Here is a 17,501-nt window from a genome sequence, read left to right as displayed (position 1 = left end):
CCAGCTGCTAAAATTGTCCACACTCTCTTAATGCACATCTCCACACACTGAAAACATAGCTCTGTCATACCTGGGCAGATCTAGTTTGGCAGGTTTGTGGACTCATTTGATCCTTTGAGGACCCTTGATTTCACTGGATTTGCCAGTCTGTGAGAGGAAGCTCTAGAACATAAATGGAGTCTGGATAGCGGGAGTTATTCAGGGTCACTTCGTCTCTATTCAGCATAACATTTATTCAATACCTCCTCTGCAAGGAATTGTGCTAGGCAGTAGGAGTACAAAAATGAAAAATGATCATCTTTTCCTTCAGAGAGCCTAGGGGATGGTGACATACAAAGATAAGAATAATACAGTGTCAAGAATAAGAGAGGAACAGCAGAGATCCGAATAAAGTGCTCTGAGGGAAAATTTGACAAAGGAGAGAAATTTTTAGTTAGGATTAGTTTATCTCTGAAATTTGACTTTTGACCTCGTCATTCAACCAAAGTTGTTCTGTCAAAAGTCATCACCTCTTACTTGACAATTCTAATGTCCTTTTTTCAGTCCTCATCCTTCCTCTTCAACTTTTGATACTGTTAGTCACCCTCTTCTCCTTGACACTCTCTAGGTTTTCATGCCACTGTTCTCTCTTGCTCCTCCTCCCACCTGTCTGACTGTTGCCTCTCAGTCTCCCTTTACTGGATTTCTTCCAGGACTGCTAACCATGGGTATACCCTAAGAATCGCTGTCCTGTGTCCTTTCCCCAATTCCTTTTGTATTATTTCACTTTATGATGTCACTATGTCTATGGGAAAGGAGATGTCACTATGATATCTCATCAACATTTGTTAGTTGTCATCTTTTTCAGATGTTTTTCAGAACTGTTTGTCTAGCCTTAACCTCTTCAGACCTCTATTCTTGCATTTCTGATTACTTTTTGGACATCTAAAACTGAATGGTTGACATCTTATTTGGTTATTCAATGTATCTAAAATTGAACTCATTATCTTTAACTTCCCAACCTTCCTTGTGTCCTGACTTCCCTATTGCTTTCACAAATTCCTCATTTTCTTAGTCATCCAGGCTTATAACTTAGGTGTAACCCTCAACTTTTTACTTTCACTTCCCCAGTAGGCAATTAGTTGCCCAGTCTTATAGTTTCTACCTTTGAAACATGTCTTATGTATGTTTTCTTCTTTCCTTTAACACTGCTACCATTCTGACCAAGCCCCTCATCACCTCATGCTTAGCCTATTATACCCTAGTGTGATTCTGCCTGGATCATCTTTCCCTATTCTAGTCCATCTTACACTCAGCTATCAAAGTGACTTCCTAAACTACAAGCCTAACCATCATCCCCCTATTTAATAATTTAATAATTCTGATTATTTCCAGAATCAAATATAAAATCTTCTGTTTAACTTTTCAAGACCTTCATAACCTGGCCCCTTTCTACCTTTCTATATATACCCTTCTTATGCCTTACTCTTTTCTACATACTTTACTATCAAATGATGAGTGGTCACCTTGGTGTTGCTTATACAAGACTTTTCATCTCCTGATTCTAAGCATTTTTGCTGGCTGTCTCCCCTCTCTAGAATGTTCTCCTTCCTTATAGCTATCTTCTGGCATCCTTGGCTTCGTTCAAGTGTCAGCTAAAAATCTTACCTTCTGCTAGAAATGTTTTATGACCCTCCTTAATCTTAATGACATTTCTTTAAGACTGCCCCCAATCTATCCTTTATATGGTATGTTTTCCCCAATTAAACTACGAACTCTTTGAGAGCATAGCTTTTTTGAGATCAAGAGGAGGGGGACTTTCTTTTAATCTGAGTTATAGGAGCAATTAGCGAAGTGGACTCAAACTTGTGGTGAGAGAGGGAAATTTTAGAATTGAATATCTTGGTTTTTGGAACAGTGAATGAAGCATATAGCTGCTTTCTAGGTTTATTTGCAAGGAGTTTCCTATAATCACTATTAAATCTAGTAAAATCACTAGTAAAGATGAAGTTCAAAACAAAAATAAAACTACAACAAAGGCAGCACATGTAAGGAAACAAATACATTTATAATAAAGTCACTACATACAAAAAAAAAATTGGAAAGAACAAATGAGAAAGCCAAAAGGAAATGTACCTTTGAATAGAAGGCAATTTCCCTATTTCATCTTGAAAAATTATCTAATTCAGAGTTCATAAACAAAGGCCTCAGAAACTTTAAATAACTACAGCTAACTTTCTTTGACTGAAGTATAATGGAGGAAATATATGTGAAGGAAATGAACTATAACTAAATTAAAAAACCAAGTCATTATGGAATTGGCTTCATCAGATTCAGAAAAGATGACATTAAAAAGATAATCTTACACACACACACACACACACACACACATATAATTCATACCTCATTTACACTATTAAAATTTTTCTCTTTTTTAAAGTCTTTTTAAAATTTTATTTTAGTAGTATATTTTTTCCAATTACATATAAAGATGGTTTTCAATATTCCTTTTTTTCTTTTCAAAATTTTATTTTTTTAATAATAGTTTTTATTTTTCAAAATAAATACAAAGATAGTTTTCAATATTCACTCTTGCAAAACCTTATGTTCAAATTTTCCTCCTCCTCATTTCCCTAGACAGCAAGTAATCCAGTATAAGTTTAAAAGTGTGCAATTCTTCTAAACATATTTATACATTTATCATGCTGCACAAGAAAAATCAGATCAAAAAAGGAAGAGAGACAAAAAAAGCAAGTAAACAGCAACAATAACAAAGGTGAAAATACTATATTGTGATCCACATTCAGTCCCTATAGTCTTCTGGATATAGATGATTTTCTCCATCACAAGCTTATTGGAATTAGCCTGAATCACTTTATCAACATTTATTTTTATAAGATTTTATAAAATTCTTTTCCTCTCTCCCTTACCTCCCTCCTCCCCAAGACAGTAAGCAATTTGGTATAGTTTCTACATATACAAATATGTGCATATATAACATTTCCATATGAGTCATGTTGAGAAAGAAAAATCAAAACAAAAGGGAAAAACCACCAGAAAGAAAAAGAAAAAAATGAAAATAATATGCTTTGAACTGCACTCAGTCTTCATAGTTCTTTTCTTTGGATGTGGATGTCATTTTCCATCCCATGTCTATTGGAATTATCTTGGATCATTGTATTGCTGAGAAGAGCCAAATCTATCATAGTTGATCATCAGATAATCTTGATATACTCTGTACTGCAATGCTTTCTTGGTTCTGTTTGCTTCACACAGCATCAGTTTATGAAGTTTTTCCAGGCTTTTCTTAAATCAGCCTCCTCATTATTTTTTTTAGAACAAGAATATTCTATTACATTCAAATACCATAATGTACTCAAATCATTCCTCAACTGAAGAACATCTGCTCAGTTTCCAGTTCCTTGCCACTACAAAAGGACTGGTACAAACATTTTACACATGTGGTTCCTTTTCTCTTTTATGATACAGACCCAGTAATGGTATTGCTGGATCAAAGAGTATGCAAAATTTGGTAGCCCTTTGGTCGTAGTTCCAAATTGCCCTCTAGAATGATTCTATTGGATCAGTTCACAACTTCACCAACACTGTATTATGTCCCAATTTTCCCACATCCTCTCCAACATTTATCATTATTTCTTCCTGTCATCTTAGCCAATCTGACAGATATGTAATGGTATCTCAGAGTTGTCTTAATTTGCATTTCTCTGATCAACAGTGATTTGGAACACTCTTTCATATGAGTGGTAATTGTTTCAATTTCATCATCTGAAAATTGTCTGTTCATATCCTTTGACCATTTATCAATTGGAGAATGGCTTGATTTCTTATAAATAAGAGTCAATTCTCTATATATTTTGGAAATGAGGTCTTTATCAGAATCTTTAACTGTGAAGATGTTTTCCCAGTTTGTTGCTTCCTTTTTAATCTTGTTTGTATTAATTTTGTTTGTACAAAGGCTTTTTAATTTGATATGATCAAAATTTTCTATTTTGTGTTCAATATGGTCTCTAGTTCATCTTTGGTCACTAATTTCTTACTCCTCCACAAGTCTGAGAGATTAAACTATCTTATGATCCTCTAATTTATTTATAATCTCGTTCTTTATGCCTAGATCATGGACCCATTTTGATCTTATCTTGGTATATGGTGTTAAGTGTGGGTCCATACCTAATTTCTTGCAGCAAGGATTTTAAAGCTATGGTTTTGAACTGGTTTGATATTTCATTTAATTCTGTCAAGATAATTGATATTTTTTATAATCTTCTATATTTCATTTTATGTACTTAAAAACCTTATTCTCAGAAAGAGTCCATAGGCTTTACCCAGCTTCCAAAGGAGTCCTTGACACATAAAAGATGACGAACCCAGTTTTAAAAGAGTTGTCTGGGGTACTGAGAAGTTCAGGGCCTTGGGCAGCCTGTTTATGTCTGAGGGGCATCTGCATTCAAGGTTCCAAGGCCTGTTCTGTATCCATTCTACCTCTCACTTATTATAATGGAATGTTAATAAGTTCATTCAACAGAAATTCTAAGTTGACTCTAGATGATCTAAAAAATCCATCCTACAGGTAAAATAGTAACTTCCTTTCCTATTTCTATAGATACTCCTCCGCTGCTTTTTGAAGTATCTTCTCTGGAGAACACATTTCAGATTGGAGGCTATCCATGGCACTACATCATCACTCCTAACAAGAAGAAACAAAAAGGCGTCTTCCATATTTGTGCACTCAAAGATCATTCCTTGGTAATGAGTGACTCATTTTGTCCAACCTTTCTAGAATAAGCCAGTGTCATAATCCTTCCTGGCGAGTGTTTACCATTGCAGAAGTATATATTCCTGAAAAATATTTCGTACCACCTAAAGCACTGTTCAATGTTTTATCTGCTCACCAACACCTTTGTAAAGAATACGGGGCCTGACACCTCTAGGGTTTTTTAATGATAGTTCTGGTGAGCAGCAGTGGGAAGAGGAGAAAAGGTATTGGGACAAAGCTTCCTGACCTCCTTTGCTCTTTCTGTTTCTTACCTCCCAGACTAGACTCTAAGTATTGGTAACCAGACCTTTGCATTTTAAAGATATATATATATATATATATATATATATATATATATATTTTTTTTTTTTTTGGCTCAGGAAGCAGTTGGGGTTAAGTGACTTGCCCAGGGTCACACAGCTAGAAAGTGTTAAGTGTCTGAAACCAGATTTGAACTCAGGTCCTCCTGACTTCAGGGCTGCTCTATCCATTGTGCCTCCTAGCTGCCCTTAAAGATAACTTATGTTAAAGCAGATATGCAGGAACAAATTCTATAGGGAACTTCTTTCCTGTTTGCATTTATTTCTTTTAAAAATTATTCATATAGAATTTGTTGTTGTATTTTTTCTCTCCTTCCACCCTTCCTCCCACATAACATCAGCGCTATACTAAGCTGTTTTTATTTCCAGAACCTTTTTGATGTTTAATGACTTCTGCCTAGGACTCATCATTCTTCATATTTTCTAATCTTCAAGAATGTTATTCACATTTACACACTAGACAGTAACTTTGACAGGAAAGATGTTGCTACATTTTACACACGAGAAGATGATAACAGTTAAACATCTTGAGAAAAGATATAGAAATTAATTGGTGCCCAATTGGGATTCCAGGTGTTTGGGGCTCTTGGGGAAGGAGAGGATGAGAGAAAAGAATGTTTATATAGAGCATACCTATTCTTAGCACAGTAATATAATTGAAAAAAGTGTTTCCAGAAATTATTGAATGCATGGTTCAAATAGAGCTGTGTGGCAAGTATTTCCTGATATTTAGTTTACATAATAATAATTAGTAACCATCATCATCATAATTGTTGAGAGACAGCCTTGAACAGTAGAAAGGAAGCTAGCCTTAGAGTTAGGAAGAACTGGTTTCAATGCCTCACCTCTACATTGTAGAGGTGCTACACCTGGGCTAGACATTAGTGCCTTTACATTAATGCCCCAGGCAACTACAGATTATAAATTATGGAATAAATGCGAACTTCCCTGTAGTGAACCAATCACTGGTGCATGGGGTGGAGGGCTGAGAATTGACATGTATGTACCACTTTTAGACTTGTTCAAGAACTTTCTATGCAGCATCCCATTTAATTACTCTTTTTGTATTGTATAATTTTCTGATTGATGTTGCCAATATAACCTATTATTATAAGCTCTGAAAATTTTCATGATTACCTATACCTCAGTGAAAAACACAAGATTTCATTCTGGCTTTTGTTTTTCTTTTCATTCCATTTTATACTTGCTTGAAATCTTTTTCTTAGTATGTGAAATATGTATGAAACTACAGAGTAAATAATCTAGAATTTGTCCAGTTTTGATTTTGGCGGGTTTTCCTCTAGTTGAACCTAGTATCCCTTAATGAACAGTAGTTGGACATGTTGGCATTGATCTATGAGCACGCATGAGTATAATTATGAAAAGGTTCTATAATTTATTGCTCTTTCCCCTAATTTCTTTCTTCCAATTTTAGGCAAAAAATGGGATCCAAGAAATGAACTGTTGTTCACTCGAATCTGACTGGATATATTTCCATCCTGATGCCTCTGGGAGAATAATTCATGTGGGTCCAAATCAGATCAAGTAAGTATTGTTGTTAGTCATCATAGAGCTGTAAAGATAGCTTTTCATAGCATTTATTGGCATCTCTGTTTTTATGAGGTAACTACTGAAGAAGCTGCAGAAATAATTAGTTGGTGCTGTGCTAACTAGCATACTTGAAAGACAGGCCTCAGGAAAACTTGAGTTTATTCTTTCGGCCTCCCTCTTTTTTAACCCATTTTGTAAGTGTTTAAACAAACTGTTTTGTTTTGTAGTTTTGCCCTTCCTCCTCCTTTTTAGGTGCCATTTATATGTGGTCTTCCCCAACAGAATGCACATTTCTTGAAAAGGATTGTCTTTCTTTTTGTTTGTATTTGTAGTCCCCATGTTTACTCTAACAGAAAGAAAATACTTATTGCTTTCTCCTCTTTGATAATAGGAGTCTGCTTGTTTTCTCTTTGTCAATAAGATCATGTCAGATGAATATTTAGCTATGCCTCTTTCTGATAGGGATTAATGTCAGAGCATTGTGCTAAATAGAGAAAACAAACCAACATGATCTGGCTTTATAACTGGAGAGGAAAGGATGTATTGACCTAAAGAGAGAACATTCCTTTTTTGGGAAGGAGGATCCCTTTTCTGTAGCGTGCTCTTGCTTTCTGGGCCTAACACCAAAGCTTTAAAATGACTATTTGATTACTTTTCCATCGCAAAGTAAAATGTCTCTAATAGTGATAGATTGAAATTAGGAAGGAAAACAGGTTCATATTGATTGCTTACTCCTGTTCCACAGTCTTTAGGCTAACTTCATTGTTTCTGTTTGACTTCTAAAAAATGAGAGAAAAGATGCAATAGGAAAAAAACAGAATAGTGAGTTTTTCTTCTTTTATTTCTCAATGATCACACCGGGGTCCCATGAGATATTTTATCTCATATAAAATGTGCCTCTTATTCTTTGTCATCAGTTTATTTAAAAATAATTTGTGTTTGAGGTAAAGATATATAAAATTCGTGAAGATCATAGGCCTCTTTCAGGCTTTAAAAAGCTGTCAGTAATTAAAATGTTGGGATGTAGGAAAAGGAGGAGAAAGAAGAGGAGAAGGAGTTATCATCATATAAAATCATATACAAATAATAATAATAAAGATTTTAATAGTACTTTAAGATTTGCAAAGCACTATACTTAGGTTATTTCCTTTGATCTTCGCAACATATCCTCATTTTTACAACTGAAAAAAATTGATCTTGAGTATCTTACCCAGGGTCACACAGTAAGTAAATGTCTGAAGCAGGATTTGAACTCAGGACTTCCTCATTCCAACTCCATCATTTTTATCTATTTTTACCCAGTACCCTTTTTTTCCTGTCTCTTATTCTGTCCCTTTAGCATAGTCCTTTGGGATTTCATTGGTGGATATAGAAATTTAATTTTGTTGTTATTACTTAACTCTATATGTGGGTCTATCTTCATTCAGAAAACTTAAATGGTCAAACTCTAGACTTTGCATGTAACTAAAAAAAGGGCAGGAGAGGGCAATGAGTAAGTCAGATAAGTTTAAATATTGTTCTTTCTCTTTGACATAAACTACTTAAAAAACAAGTCCTCCAATTCAATTTAGTTACTATTTCAGTCATGTGTGAAACAATCTGTTAGTGTCATTCCTACAGGTCTCCATTTTATCTGCAAATCCATAAGGACTAAACCTTTTTTTATCTTTTACAGTGCCATTATTGAAGTAGAAAATCTTAGGCAAAATGGAATTAATGCAGTTTTCAGAGTAAATTTTCTCACCTCAGTTTGGCAAGTTCTTCAATGTGCAAAATTATTGCTATATTCTTCAAATACGTCAACAGCACCTACTTTTTTAGTTCCTTTCCCTATTTAGTATTTGTAAGCCTTTAAAATATTGAAGGCATGAACTTATGATTGTATTTCTATTACAAAAGGAACCAGGGAAAAATTATAAGCAGTTTGATGTTTTTACTGTGATCTTCATTTGCTGACATGAATTGATTTTGACATTTAGATAGAGCCTTTGAATTTTATAATCCTCTTTTTTGTTTTCTTTTTCAGAATTTTGAAGTTAAAAGAAATAGAAAATATCAAGACCCAACATCAGGTCGTTGAAGATTTTGTCATTGTGGCTGACAGAGAGGAAAAAGTAAGGCAATAGTACTATAAAATTCTTTTTATACCATTGTCTTCTATATTGAAATATCATTATGTGCATATGAATGTGGCCAAAAAGAACTGGGCATGACTTGTAGACCTTTCCATACTGATTACAAGAATAATCTGTCCTTTGGACTTTAGACATGAATATTTAATATATGCACAGGTGTGATTTAGAAGTTAATTGTAGTGAATTCATCTTTTACTTGTGATTTCTGTTCTTTTTTTGTTTTCACTGCTAAACATCTGCCCTTTGTATCCTATTATTTTTATTCTTGGGTTACCTTAGATTTAGAGATTCTCAAGAGCCACATAGTTAGGTCTAGCCTCAGGAGCCCTTTTCCTTATTTAAGTGGTGTTTTGGGGAACAAAATTCCTAAAAGTGCATACACTTTATCTGTGGCTAGAGACCTTGGGTTCCCAATCTGAGGTCTTTTTAGGGGATCTGTAAGGTCAAAATTGTTTTTGTAATAGTAATAATAAGACATTTCCATTTCTAACAATTGTAAATATTTAGTAAATATTGATAGATATAACATGTCTAACAAAAGTTCTTTGTGGGATCTTCAGTGATTTTAAGAGTTTATAAAGTAGTCCTGAGGACCAGAAATTTTGAGAACTACTGTTAACATACTAATGCATAAGAAAAAAAAGATCAGTGAGGAACTTATTGTATGATTCTTTTTCTTATATTTCTTGTTCCCTTTCTGGCAATAAACTTTGTAATAGTGGATTGCAAAAAAGAAAAACATTTGTAAACTCTTGGATTATTAATTTTTTATATTAAATATATTAGTGGGAAAAAATCTGAATTCTGTTATTTTGTTGATTAAAGACATTGTTGAATACAGTATGGAGGTATGAGTTCGTTTTTCTAAATGCAGATTGACGTATTTATTCTGTGCATGTGCTAAAGTCTTTCATATCTGTTTCTTTCTCTGAAATCTTAGACCAAAAGCTTATTAACTGTTACAGCTTCTGGACGAGTGGTGAAAAAACGTTTTAATCTCTTGGATGATGACCCAGAACAAGAGGTAGGAATTTAACCACAGGTGATGAATAGAATCAATTTGTCATAATATATTTATTTTATAAATATATGCATGTCCCTGGTATAATAACCCAGGGCTGACCAGGTCAGGCTGATATCTTGGGTTCAGTATTGGAATTAAATTAGATACTTATAATCTAATAGTTAGTTATTGAGTTTTAGTTATTGAGGAAGGACATTCAGAGCAAAGAAAATATATTTTGTGGAAAAGACTGCATTGACTCAGTTAAGTACAATTTCTCTTTCTCTGTGTTTCCTGTGCTTTTTTTAATTGGTAGTAGTGGTGCTTTAATGTGACCAAGAAGCACATCAACAAGCCAAGCTTTAGTCCTTTGGTCCAATAAGCCTCAAGAACAACTTTAATACCTTTAAAGGAAAAAAAGACTGGGGATACTAGGAAATATTTTCCCTGCCACACCGGTGAAAATCTGTAAAAATCCTGGAAAAATAAGGAAAGATATAAATTGAAAACTGATGATTTAGTAGAGTTTGTCTAACTGTTTTCTTGTTATAAACACAATAATAGCAACAGTATTTCCAATATTTTAGGTCAGTGTAGTCTCTGGCCTAAGTTGTTGAGTATTGATTGGAAGATAGTTTTTTTGTTTGTTTGTTTTTCTTTGTAGAAATGTCCATATTTCTTTTCAAGTCTATTGTCAGGTGATAAAGCATTCTAAAGGATTTTGCATAAATCCATTTGAAATAAGTGAAAAGTCAAGAAATATCTCAGACCAGAAGAATGGTTCAAAATGATCAAGAAGAAATTGAATTTAGCAAATTTAAATTCTGACATTTAGATTCTAAAATCAATTGCCCAAAGAGAAACCTAATTTGATTCATCTGAAAGGAATTTTAGTTGATTTTAAGGGGTTTTAGTTGACTTCAAACTCAGTATTAGTCAACATTGTCAAACAACTGCCAAAAAAACTAATGTGCTTTTAAATTACATTAATAGTAGAGTATATTATCAAAGCAACGATTATCCTACGTATTCTACATTGCTCAGACCAAATTTGAAGCATTGTGTTCAGTTCTAGACATCTTATTTTGAGGGAAATTGATAAATTGGAATTACTACAGAAGAGGGTTATTAGAATAGTGAAGAATTTAGGAACTATACTATACAAGAAACATTTGATGGAACTAGGGTTGTTTTTACATAGTGAAAGTGAGAGAAAAAGGAAATTTACCTGGCTTTAAATATTCAAAGAGCTGTCTTTTTGACAGGGGAATTGATTATATTTGGTCTAACATAAGCAAGACCGTGAATGGAGGAAAATGTGTGTGTGTTATGTTTTATAAAATATATATACTTGTATTGTGGCTCACTATATGATACAACTTTCTAACAGAGCTGCTAAAAAAAATGAAATGAGTAGCTTTATGACCACCAAATTTGTCATCCTTTATCAATTACTAGGCAAAGAGAGCTTGCTAGGGAAAATGAAGGGATAGCCACCTTCATGTTGCAGTAGAGTTTAGATAGTATTAAAATGAGGTTTGGTTGTAACATATTAATATTTTCTGCTATTATTGTAAAGGAGTGTGGGTAGGTACACTGTTAAGCCATGCCCATAGTGAATATTTAAGACTTTCACATAATTACAAGACCCTGCACAGTGATCCATAGATATTAGTACATCATTTTCATCTGTCTAATAAAACTCCATAGAGAATTGACCTCAGTGTATACTTAATCCAATTTGTAATTAATTAGTCATAATAGAACAGACAAGATGGGGATAACAACCAGACACCATTGCCAAAATATTGGGGTATATATCAATTACTCTTTCCAACCTTTCCTAGTTTGCTCATGCTTACCTCCTCTAAACCATAATTTTTCCACTGAAATGCACAGGGAATAGTAGCATCTGAGATCCTCAGGACCTTTACAGGATGGTACTTAACTATTAACGATCTTGTGGCTGTGATATGTTTCTTGATACAGGAATAGACATGCCAGAATACCCTACCTCTCTCCCTTCTGCTTGTTCTTCCTCATTTTTTCAGAAGAAACAAAATACATTAAGCATGAACACAGAGATTATAACTAAATAACCAGAGTTACTTTTCTCCCTTCCACATCATCCATCCCCTTTCTGTCATCAAGACTTTCAAAATTGTAGACTATGAAGATGAATTGGATTTGCTCTCTGTGGTGGCAGTTACTCAGCTGGACACTGAGGGAAAAGCTCACCTGGATTTCCACTGTAATGAACATGGGACATTACTCAAGAGCATTCCATTAGTGGAGTCATGGGATGTGGTGAGTAAAGACCACTAAAGCCAAGCCTCAGAACCTCTCTCTAATCTGACATTTATGGCAGGGTGTGTCTGGCATTGTGCTGCATTCTAACCAGATTCTCTACAACTACTAATGAAAGCATGAACAGGATCCAAAATCCTGCAGGAAGAATATAATGAGTACTTTTTCCTCAGCAGGGGACTCGCTCCTAAAAGGAGAGTTGTATTTTTTCCCCTCACTTAACGTATGATTTTCTAGTCCCTCACATTATCACCTGTCTTTTTCTCTGCTCTCTATTCTGTTTGGTTTCTTTCAAACAGTAGCATCTTGAGGCAGGGACTTTGATCATCTCTGTTTTATTTGATGGCTTTCCTGTGGTGGTAATCTCTGCTTCTGTGAAGGTTGAAAACAATGTCCTTTCCCCTGTGTCTTGATAGCTACTAAGAACATATTGAATAGCAGCTTATAACAAAAATAATATTTCATATAAGTCAGAAGTTCTGAATTTAAGTCCTGCCATCACCACTTAGTGGCTACGTGATCCCAAGTGAGTCATTTAAACAACTTGGAGTCTGAATTTCTTCATCTCTGAAATGGAAATAATACCTTCCTTGTGTTTACCTTATAAGGTTATTCTAAGAACCAAGCAGGATAATTCATATGAGGGACTTTGTAAACTAGCCCTACCACATTTATCCCTACCACATCACGACTTTCCTCATTGCAGTCTTGATATATTTCAGGTTCACAAAAGAAATTAAATAGGAATTTTGCAGAAGCTACAGATGATATGCAGAAGTTAGCAATTGACACCGAAAAAGTTTAGAAATTCAGAAATGGAGGACAACTAGATGGCATAATGGATAGAGCCCTGGTTCTGAAATCAAGAGGACCTGAGTTCATATCAGATACAATACTTCTTAGCTGTTTGACCCTGAGCAAGTCACTTATAATGCCAATTGCCTCAGTGGGAAAAAAAAAAAAGAAATTAAAAAATGCATAGAATATATGTATAATATTATAAAATATCAACATACTTTATTTTTAATATCATAATAATCCAGACTTTTCTAGTATGAAGAGAGGGTCAAAATATTTTATGTGAATTTTCCAGATCAAAGGGGTGCTGTACCCCTAATCCCCAGGATGTAGAAGGGATTACCATATATAATAGGTAATGAATGCTTATATAAATATTTGCTGGATCAAAGTGTTTGATACATAATTGCATTTGATATTCTGATCATTGGTCTCTTCTGTTGAGATTTTAATGGAAAGATTTTATGTGGTTTTTTTTTTTTAAAAATAGGGGTATGTCAAATGAAGTTTCCATTCATGGTTATTTTCTCAATTACAGACATACAGCCATGAAGTTTACTTCGACAGAGACTTAGTTTTGCACATAGAACAAAAACCCAACAGAGTCTTCAGCTGTTATGTTTACCAGATGGTATGTGATGCTGTGGAAGAAGATGAAAACATGAGCAGTTGTTAAAAAAAATGGGGGGGACAAGAAGAAGAAAAAGATTGTGATAATAATGGTGATAATGATAATGGTGATGAGGAGGAAGGGAATGGAGAACAACTTTAGTCTTTGAGTTGTAGCTCCTGAAACTTTTGACAAAGCACTGAGCTATGGTTAAGCTCAGACTAAGGCTAAAGTTCCAGCTGACTTTCTTGAGTTGTGAGCCCAGTTTTTATTCTTTCCTTGATGGCAACTAGTGGAAAGAATGTCTGTAGCAGAAAGAAATGCTGTACACCTCTGTGCTCTCATACATGCCACTTGCCATTCCAACATCTCTTATACCACTATGTTTCCCCAGTGGAACCCAAAAGAGGCATAACCTGGGAAACAGAGCAGGAAGAACCCAGCAGTCAGATGCAGGTTAAGTCCCTAATACTTTTATGAAAAGAGCTTGTACAGAAAACATAACAAAGCTCTCAATGATAGAAACTATGTGCCCCAAATGCCCATCTGCTCCCTGCCCTCTTTTCCCTTCTCCCAGGAATAAGCAAAATATAGAAAAGATAGAGAATACCTCTTTTAACCTCTGTGCCCTGAGGTGGGGGAGCTCTATAGTTATGGGTAAAGACTTATTTTTGAGCCAAAAATACCTGTTAATCAGGATTTTTTTTAAAAAAAATTTACATATGTGTTATAGGAGCTGTATTTGTATACATATCAAGATGAGGTGCTAGTTCCTTTATACACTCTTTGTAGTGTTGTTTCCCACAGGGTGCTGGTTATTTGTATCATAGACTGATCTGAAAAGTTTTGTTATAAATCTGGATTTGGAGAAATAGGGTCTCTTCATTTCTGATCAGACAACCAAATTTAATCTTGATTGAAGATACCATAAAATTTTACTGTCACAGATGGGATGATTGGACCTGGGCTCTCCCCACATTTGGTGGATCATCCTCTGCCCTCATTTTGTCAGAATCCTTTTGTAAACTACTGCTTCACACTGATGCAGCTGATTGGATATGCCCTTCGTAATAGCAGTTCTTTTTACTTCAGATGTTGAATATGAAAGTCCAGGAAGTATCTACTGATCTTGGTAAGTTTCTTAATAGCTGGAGAGAATGAGCCTTCTGCCAAATTTCTAGTTTAAGATAATGGAGCATTCATCCTTCTCTGTCATAACAGATATGAATCAGGGTCCTTGGAGATTACTAAAGACTCCCCTTTGTTCAAGATGTGGAATAAAAGGTAGCCTAAGCAAAGGGAGGATTTTTGTGTGGTTCCTGTTTCAGAGATCCAATTGCTTGCCATCCACATGTTCAACACATTTCCTTACTTCATCTTCAAAGACATTTAAATTTAATTCTGGCAAATACAAAAGGGAAGGAAGTAGTCCAAAGAATCATAAACATATTCAAGTGCAGGAAGGTTTTAATATTAGAGTGAACTCTTTGGTCATTTAAATGAATATCTTTAACAGTCTTCTTGTCCAGATTTAGCCTACTCCCATATGATGAGGGACATCAGTCTTGCCTTTATATTCTGCCTTTAGAAATTTAAAAATAAAAACCAAATCTACAAACATCTTTAGAGCTAAAGAAAGACAGATGTCAAATACTCCCTGCTTAGTGGAGTAGGCAATAGAACTGGAAGGTTAAAATAAAATAGAGCCAATTCCCATTATCAAAACAAAAAAAAAAAAGTGACGTCCTTAATAGAAAAGGAAGTAATTATCTCGGATGTTTTGAAATTAGGAACAAGAAGAATAGAGTGGAAAAAAATCTTTCTGGCCCTATTATTGTAATATGTAACACTCTGAAATAGTATGAGTGATTGTTTCCTGTGTAAATCTTACTTACTTACTTATAATAATATGCATAAATTTTTATCTCATAAATCTTACTTAATGAGATAAAAATTTATGCATATTATTGAATTGTTGTATTTTCCTGTATCTGCTAATTGAAGAAAGCATTCTTCCCAAAGCTTGATAAATAACAACATTTAATATAATGCTTCTGAGGAATTCAGAGCAAATATACTTTTGTTGGTAGCAATAGGTCAAGATTAAGATTATAATGAAGCAGTGATGTGTCTGCTGTTTGCTTGGTGCTATCCCAAATACAATTAAATACAAACTGTATCTAAGTACAGACTAATTCAATCATTTTATAAACAAAAAGTACAACAAGGGAACTGAGTAAGAATATTCCAAAGAGAAAGACAAGTGCCAGATACCAGGGGGAAAAAAGACTAGAGTTTGGGACACCTCAAATCATATTCAAGAACAGAACATTAACTGACAACTCCTTTTTTCCAAGATTGTTTCAGAGAAGCATAACTTTGTACTACGAGCCTCAAAGTCTTTGTTGAAATCAAATCAAGTGAACAAGTATTTACTTACTAAGCACCCACTGTATATCATGCACTGTGCTTAATGCTGGGGATATAAAGAAGGACTAAAACTTCCTCCCAAAAACCCAGTGTTTGCTTTCAAGGACCTCACAGTTAAGTCTTTCCTTCAGTCATGTTTGTTTGTTTTGCAAAGTGTTTTTAGAAGATTTTGTGTGGACTTTTCGTTTTGAAAAAGGTTAAATTTGTAATCTAAAGAAATGTTGTTGAGCTGAAAAAGACCATTAAGAAGCCATTTAATGATCATTTCCTCACCTTTCAGAAGACATATCTTTCTTGACTTCTTTACACCAAAGTGTAGGTTCTTTATATGTAAGCTGAGTACTTTTTACATACATGTTCTGTCCTAAAATTGTAAAACTTGAGTAGATTTGGGGTAAGCTGATGCTAAAATAAATTGTTACTTTACTTGTCTATAGAATAAAAATAGCGCTGGGTATGGACAGAAAACAGAAATCCTGAGTTCAAATCCAACCCGTGACACTAACAATACCAGTGTGATTTTTAGGTAAATCATTTTATCTTTATCCTTTATTTCCTCTTCTACAGAATGAGAGTATTGGAGTATAGATGGCTTCTGATGTCTCTTCAGGCTCTAAATCTATGATACTGTGATACACATATATATGTATGCACGTATGTATATGTATGTATGTATGTATAGCTATCTGTGCAGTAATGGTATAAAGAAAACCACATTCTAATGAATATTATCATAAACTGATGTGGCTATTATAAATTCTGTTGATTGAAGAAGCTTATGTGCAAATCTATTAAAGAGTCCCTTTCCACTTAGCCAATCTGTTTAATGAAAATGTTGTCTTTGGTGTTGTATTTATATAGTAATTGTCTTTGATGATCTAAAGGTTGTTAAATGGCTTTAATAAAATTTTATATGTTTTTTAAAATGATGTCAGTTGGTAATTTGGGGAAGGATCCATAGTTTTTGTGGATAGTTGTCTTTTTTATTTTTTATTTTTTGGCAGAGTCCTTCCTAGCTGCAGTGCCAAAGCTTTCATGAATAACATGAATATTATTTTTCAGGGGAAAGAAAAGCAAGGAGGGGCAGTGGTGATGCAGGGCATTTGATGAAGATGACCAGATGTCCCAATTGGGCTTTGACCTTGTCAGTTTTTGACTGAGGGCAAAAAAAAAAAAAAAAAAAGGGTTGAAATTACAGGGAGCACAACTCAGCAGTATGGGAAACCATTTTCCAGCCTGCTATAGAAGAGTTTCTTATTTAAATAGAGAAGGGTTGGACTAGATGGCCTAGATACGATGAAACCAATAAACTAATAGGAAAGGGATAGAAGATAACTCTCCTTACTGCTTCTTTCAGGTAACATTTAGGGAATTATAAAGAAAAACAACTCTCCTTACTGCTTCTTTCAGGTAACATTTAGGGAATTATAAAGAAAAACATGAGTGCCAGATACTATGCTAAATTCTTGACAATTACCATTTTATTTGATCCTCACAACAAGAATTTGAAGTTTCAGGGAAGGCTTATATGTTAGTCTAAGGTGCCAGACTCAAGAAATGTACATTTTAAGCAGTCATCTTCTCTGAAGTATGT

General features: G+C 34.4%; 1 protein-coding gene across 4 annotated transcripts in view; it reads left to right on the top strand.

Moving 5' to 3' along the window:
* The window catches only part of DCAF17 (DDB1 and CUL4 associated factor 17), a 34,134-nt gene extending 17,301 nt beyond the window's left edge, over positions 1 to 16,833 (top strand). For 3 of the 4 annotated variants that reach the window (XM_051991077.1, XM_051991079.1, XM_051991080.1), the window contains exons 10-15: positions 4,601 to 4,743; positions 6,509 to 6,618; positions 8,651 to 8,738; positions 9,700 to 9,783; positions 11,914 to 12,069; positions 13,406 to 16,833. In XM_051991077.1, coding sequence (XP_051847037.1) covers positions 4,601 to 4,743; positions 6,509 to 6,618; positions 8,651 to 8,738; positions 9,700 to 9,783; positions 11,914 to 12,069; positions 13,406 to 13,543 — 719 coding nt within the window. In that variant the 3' untranslated portion in view covers positions 13,544 to 16,833. The remainder of the gene's footprint in view (positions 1 to 4,600; positions 4,744 to 6,508; positions 6,619 to 8,650; positions 8,739 to 9,699; positions 9,784 to 11,913; positions 12,070 to 13,405) is intronic. The other variant, XR_007952622.1, reaches the window with a different exon arrangement.
* Positions 16,834 to 17,501: the final 668 nt, after the last annotated feature.

This window comes from Antechinus flavipes, chromosome 3 (genome assembly GCF_016432865.1).
Source record: "Antechinus flavipes isolate AdamAnt ecotype Samford, QLD, Australia chromosome 3, AdamAnt_v2, whole genome shotgun sequence".
Lineage (NCBI taxonomy): Eukaryota > Metazoa > Chordata > Mammalia > Dasyuromorphia > Dasyuridae > Antechinus > Antechinus flavipes.
This window is presented reverse-complemented; position numbering and strand designations above follow the sequence as displayed.